Source organism: Mus caroli, unplaced genomic scaffold (genome assembly GCF_900094665.2).
Source record: "Mus caroli unplaced genomic scaffold, CAROLI_EIJ_v1.1 scaffold_5285_1, whole genome shotgun sequence".
NCBI lineage: Eukaryota > Metazoa > Chordata > Mammalia > Rodentia > Muridae > Mus > Mus caroli.
Window position 1 is genome coordinate 46,651 of NW_018390010.1, and position 6,898 is coordinate 53,548.

At 43.1% G+C, this 6,898-nt stretch overlaps 1 protein-coding gene across 1 annotated transcript in view; it reads left to right on the forward strand.

Moving 5' to 3' along the window:
- LOC110288425 (dynein heavy chain 7, axonemal-like) overlaps positions 1-6,898 on the forward strand; it is a gene marked incomplete at both ends in the record, with an annotated part of 111,435 nt that overhangs the window by 37,318 nt on the left and 67,219 nt on the right. Inside the window, 1 exon segment of the mRNA XM_021154779.1 lies at positions 1,764-1,950. Coding sequence (XP_021010438.1) covers positions 1,764-1,950 — 187 coding nt within the window.

A 6,898-nucleotide genomic window follows, 5' to 3' on the forward strand; every position in this document is an offset into this window, starting at 1 on the left:
CCATTAAAATACCTCGTGTTGTTACATCAAGGTGTTGTGTTCTATTCGTGATTCTTGGGTGCACGCCGAATCGGGAGTTGAGTGGGGGTTTCCCCACTAGGTTCTTTCACCACAAGCAGGCAAAATAATTAGATGATTTTGGAAGGGTAAGCTTCCACTTAAGAACTTTCTGTTTCTCTGACCAACCCATCTCCAGAGACGACCAGGCATCCCTGGCTCTCCCTGCTTCCCAGGGCGTCCCAGGGCGTCGGAGGTCTTCCTAGCACATGTGCTGACCACAAGTCCTCCAGACCGAAGGGACAGGTGCAAATACCAAGTGTGCATTTCAGAAATCCCCATCATCTACAAACACCATAGAAACCAAACTCAGGCGGATCCAAACTCAGACTGCGCCATGCTTCAGAGACAAGGGACGAAACACAGACAACAAACCAACACAATGAGCACATGTTCATTTCAGAAAACATAAGACAGACACTCAGAACAAAGACACTGGCCAGCAGGCACACAAGAAGGGATTCCCCCGATTTTCTCTCTGTCTCTGGGAGAGTTTCAAAATCTACTTTCCTCCCGCCTGATGCAGTTCCAAACTGCGGCCATCCGCCTGTTCCATTGATTTACACCTTTTTATTTCTCTCTCCTAAAAAGCAGCTTCTGAAAGCTGCGGCCGACTGCCTGCTGCATTCCTAGATCCTGATATCACTGCTGAAGCTAAGCAAATCCAGCATGCGGGTCAGTGCTGTTCCAGCTTAGACCATACCGCACCCCTGGCAACCTTTTACCTGTTGCTTCACTGTGCCCCATTATGAATTTTCTAATTGTTTCCTATCTGTGGAGCTCCATACCAGCAGTGTGTCTTCCAGCATCTTCTGCCATTCCCAGGCTCCGCACTGGTACGCCAAATTGTTGGGGCTGGCCTGTGGCAACCAGAGCTGAAAGAGAAGAGGGAACCTAGGCAGATCGAGTAATAATGGAAACCAAGACAACTAGTCTGTTCAAGGCTCCAATGTTTAATGGCAGATGCACTTATAAAGGAGGGGGGAGGCCCATTCCCACCAATTTATCCTTGGAGCCCAGCTGCAGGTGACCACGTGCAGGATAGGGTGTAGTCTCCGGAATAGCTAGGTGGCCTCCCAGCAGGTAACAGTGACAGTGGCTGAACAATAGAGTGATCTAGGGAGGTTCCACCCTAGATAATCTCCTCAGTGGCATCAAAGCTGAGGTCTGCCTCAGCCAGCTTCAGGCTGGGTGGAGGTTACACCCAACTGCTTCTTGGTCATGATGTTTGTGCAGGAATAGAAACCCTGACTAAGACAACAGGATTATTGCAAAGATGGATGAAAATGCAGAGAGATTTTTAAACTGCAATTAAAAACTTAATTTTGGAGTAATTATGTTTACACATAAGGGAACTTTAATCATTAGGTTTTCCATATTCAGAGATGAATCAATAACCTACTGTAATTCAAATATTGCCTCTTCTGCTTGTGTTTCACATTGTATTTAGGGGAATGTGAATTTTGTGAATACATGTTCTATCTTAGTTACTGCTTACAAGTCTAAATGTTGATGTAATTATTCTTAAAACAGGTTTTATTTAAGATAGTTTTATTGATTTACCTTTGAGTGCAAGCAGAGACATAAAAATAGGAGTAGTAACATCACACAAGGGGTTGGCAGGCAGCTGTGGGTTGGGATGTTGCTGTCTGAGACACTGCCTGCTTTGCTGTCCTGAGACTGGATTCGCTGTGCTTGTTTCTCAGGGAATGGGAGGGCAAGCTGCTGCTGCTGCAGGAGATTCTGGATGAGTGGCTCAAGGTACAAGCCACCTGGCTCTATCTGGAGCCCATTTTCAGCTCTCGGGACATTATGTCTCAAATGCCAGAGGAAGGCAGACGATTCACAGCTGTGGATAAAACCTGGAGGGATGTGATGAAAACGGTTGTACAAGTAGGTAAAAATCTCTGGTAATGTATAGGAGTGATAACAACTTTGCTTCTTAAAAATCCATGTAAGCGATTACTGTTTCTAGTAAGCCATCACTTCCCTGAAACATACATTTCCCCTTTGGCTATTATTTTAGAATTCCAAGACAAAAAAATGTGAAAAAAAAGTGGACATTTTGTCCTGATTCCCCCAAGGCCCACAGTGCATCAAGTTTACTCAGTGTGACCTTCGGAGGCTGACATAGTTTTTGCCAGGGGCCCTGCTAGGAAGCCAGCACCATCTCTGGATACTGTTTCTCTCATGGTGCTGTCTCCGTGTTGTGGCTGCATGACTGCTGAAATTCACTGTGACAGGGAACAGCCAGCAAGCATACACAGTGAGGAATGTGTCTCCTAGGGACCTTACAAAAATAAAAATTTCAAGAGAAACCTATCCAGTGAGTTCAAAAATTCTATCAAAATGAAAGAAAGTCATAAGATACATAGATCTTAGGGAGGAGTGCTGGAGCTAAGGAGGAATTTAATAAAGTCTGGTCACACTAAAGAACATCACGCACAAGTTCTGAAGGTGCTGTTCATGTTAGGACATGAACATAAGCTCCCCCATTGATATTTTAATCAAATACACTATAAGATAGAGGAATTGCATCTAAAATGTCTTAACTTGGTAACAATATACACATATTCATTACTTAAACAAAGCTATACCTATAGTCCTAAATACTGATCATAGTTCATCAATGGCAACTATATGATTTGACAGTATGATACCAGAAAGATGGACATGGGTTTGTTCAGTAGGATTATTTTGGGTTTGTAATAATATCATTAAATATGTACAAAGCAAGCCATAAAATTAATCACAATATAGTCAAATACACACTTAGCAGAACTATTAGTGAGTTGCCATGTAACACTGAGCCATTTCTAATGTAATTCACAAATACAGGCTGTCATATAGTTTCCTTATTACAATGCCTTTACAATCCCTTATAATGTGTATTAATGTCATTAAGAAATCGATCAAGAGCCAGGCAGTGGTTGGTGCATGCCTTTAATCCCAGAACTCAGGAGGAAGAGAGGCAGAGGGGCAGAGGGGCAGAGGAGGGGCAGAGGGGCAGAGGGGCAGAGGGGCAGAGGGGCAGAGGGGCAGAGGGGCAGAGAGAGGGGGCAGAGGGACAGAGAGAGGGGCAGAGAGAGGGGCAGAGAGAGGGGCAGAGAGAGGGGCAGAGAGAGGGACAGAGAGGTAGAGGTAGGCAGATCTCAGAGTTTTAGGCCAACTTGGTCTACAGAATGAGTTTCAGGACAGTCAGGGCTACACAAGGAAATCGTATCTCAAAAAACCCAAAATAAATAAACAAATAAGAAAAGGTTTAAGCAGAATTTTTGCTGTTTTCCTCAAAAGTAGACACAAAAGTAGATCTATTAATCTCATTGATATACTATATATACACTATGTGTGAATATATTCTGTGTTCTATGTTCTCTATTCTATATATATATTACATGATATATAATATAACACACATGCATATGTATAATTGCAGAATCTCACTTTGTAGCCCTGATTGACCTGGAGCTTGCTGCCAGGCTGACCTCAAACTTATAGAGTTCCATTTGCTCCTGTCTCCAGAGTGCTGAGGTTAAAGGCATATACTATGTCTCCTGGGAAAAACAAAAAACAATAAAACAAAAAACAAAACCAAAAAAGCCCTTGCTCCTGTTATTTGATGAAAATATTCTTAAACGCCCCAGATTTTAAAGAGTTTTACACACTGTTCAGTGTCTAGAAGGAGCCACTGTGCTGGCCTGAGTGAAGAGGAAGGGTTGGTGATGGCCACATGGAACTATGAGACTCGAGAAGTAAAAGCTCCCAAGAGAATGGGTTTGGGTTTTGTTGTTATTGCTCTTCGTTGTGGTGACAGTTCATTAATGATTGCTGCACAGCAAAATTGTCTTCCCTAACTGCCTTGTGTATTCTCACAGTGTTAGCATCCACAGAAGGTCTTGTGCACACTCTCCAATGCTTTGAAGATAAGTGTATTGCCATATTCTCTCAAGAACCCCAATGAGATGGTCTGTGTGGCAGAAGCCAGTGGATTAATTGCCTGGTACAAGAGGTTTTCCTTTCATCTCAGGGGTCCTATGAAAGGTTCTCTCTGAGGCGGACTCTTCCACAACAAAATTCCAGATGTCGAGAACAGAACACCACTGCTACTGCTACTCTTATAGGCTTGATTGACAGCTTGGTTCCTTATCCATATAATGCCCACTGTGTATACATGAAGTAGTTTTATGTTTTTTTTTTTCCACTAAATATACTGACCCACCTCACTCAAAGATCTTTCACTGTAGAAATTTCCAGTTGGTTTTGGTTATTCATACAGTTTGTCTGTAAAGGCTCACGTTCTGCTCAGACCTCTCCTCCACACATCGTAGATCCCCACACTGCTTCTGTCATTCAAAGGCATATGATCTAGTGTGGGGACAAGGACAAGGCGAAGAGACAGAGTACAGAGGAGAACAGTAGGGATTGGGAGGAGTGGGATATGCAGAGAAAGAGCACTCCTGGGGTGGCTCACTGCCAAACTGACTGTTCCTTTTGCAGGTGGGTCATAAGACAGACAACCTCTTATCAAGGATGTTCAGGAATTTCCATCTCCTTAAGTACCCATTAATCCTTTATGGGGAAGCTTTCCAAGCCATTTCTTCTGACTAATTGAAGTATTACAGTTTATTATTATCATGTTACTACTGTTCAGTAGCACACTCCTGCCTTACTGCAATGCACTATATGTCAAACCTTCCCTACACCTCCCTCCTCCTCTGGTCTCCTCAGCTTCTGGTAGTCACCAGTCTAATCTCAACTTCTATGAGGCCAGCTGTTTAAGATTCCACACATGAATGAGGACATGCTGTGTTCCTGGGCCTGCTGTGTTGTCACAAACAACCAGGTCTTGATTCAGCCATGGATGTGTCTGGTTGTTTGCCTTTCTTGGCTATGTAATGTGCGTTGGAGTGGAGATGTCTGTTCAACAGGCCGATTTCAGTGTTGGATGTGTACTTAGTGAGGTGGCTGAATCACATGTTTCTTCTATTTTGAACACTTCCCAGGGACCTCCTGACTGTTTTCCATAATGGGAGTACGAATTTACATTCTCAGTGTGCAAGAGACCCCTGGATTTTTCTCTGTGATTACTCTTGCCTGTTACTTGTACACTTTCCTGCTTTCTCACTGTGTGTTACTGTCTCTTCAAGTTTCCTGTAGGAAATGTCTAGTGAAGACCTATTCTCACAGCTTCTGTTTGTCTGGGGATGGCTTTATCCCTCCTTTCTAAAGGGAGAGTTTCTCTTGACAGGTTTTTGCTTTAGTGTTTAAGACTCTTACTCCACTGTCTCTTGACTCTGCCTGACTTCGCTGAGAAGCCAGCATCTGGTGCATCAGGCTCCTGATTTCCTCCCCTCCCCTCCCGTCCCCTGAGAATGTGCTTCATTATTGCTTTTTTAGAGCTTGACCTGAGGTGTGGGATACACTTAAGTTCAATCGACCTGGTGCCTTCTTTATGTTTGTCTACTCTTAATAAACTTTGTACTCCACTGTCATTATCAAGTTTTCCTTTAAATCCCAGTAGACCAAACATTTGCTCTTTTCACACCGGCCCACGGTTCTTGTAAATTTTCTTCATTCCTCTTCATTCTTTTTGCTTTCCCTCCAGCTGTATCTTGAAATAACTTTCCTTCTCACTATCTAATATTTCTCTAGGGAGGACTGGCTGCTCTTGATACCTTTTACCACATTTTAAATTTGGACAGTTCTATTTTCAACTAGATTTTAGTGTGAGTTTTTTGTAGTTGCTTATTTGGTATTTTTTGATATTTTTCTTCATTTACATTTCAAATGCTATCCTGAATGTCCTCTATACCCTCCTCCTGTCCTGCTCCCCAACCCACCCACTCCTGCTTCTTGGCCCTGGCATTATCCTGTACTGGGGCATATAATCTTTGCAAGACTAAGGGGCCTCTCCACCCATTGATGGCCAACGAGGCCAGTCTCTGCTACATATGCAACTAGAGACACAAGCTCTGGTGTGTGTGTGTGTGTGTGTGGGGGTACTGGTTAGTTCATATTGTTGTCCTTCTATAGGGTTGCAGACCCCTTTAGCTCCTTGGGTACTTTCTCTAGCTCCTTCATTGAGGGCCCTATTTTCCATCTAATAGGTGACTATGAGCATCCACTTCTGTATTTGCCAGGCACTGGTATAGCCTCACAAGAGACAACTATATCAGGGTCCTGTCAGCAAAATCTTGCTGGCATATGCAATAGTGTCTGAGGTTGGTGGTTGTTCATTGGATGGATCTCTGGGTGGGACAGTCTCTGGATGATCCATCCTTCCATCTCAGCTCTGTACTTTGTCTCTGTAACTCCTTCCATGTGTATTTTGTTTCCCATTCTAATAAGGAACGAAGTATCCACACTTTGGTCTTCCTTCTTCTTGAGTTTCATGTATTTTGCAAATTTTATCTTGGGTATTCTAAGTTTCTGGGCTAATATCCACTTATCAGTCAGTGCATATCACGTGTGTTCTTTTGTGATTTGGTGACCTCACTCAGGATGATATCCTCCAGATGCATCCATTTGCCTAAGAATTTCATAAGTTCGTCATTTTTAATAGCTGCGTAGTAATCCATTGTGTAAATGTACCACATTTTCGGTATCCATTTCTCTGTTGAGAGACATCTGAGTTCTTTTCAGCTTTTGTTTTGTTTTGTTTTGTTTTGTTTTGTTTTCCTAAAACCTACTGTTTCTGTTCAGAACAGTCCCTGCTCTAGACTTCCCTAGAATATTCTTGCTTCACCCAGGCATTTGCAAGGTCACAAGAAGCTTTGGGTTTCTCCAAATCTTCTTTTTCATGCAAAGGCAGCATACACACACACACACACACACACACACA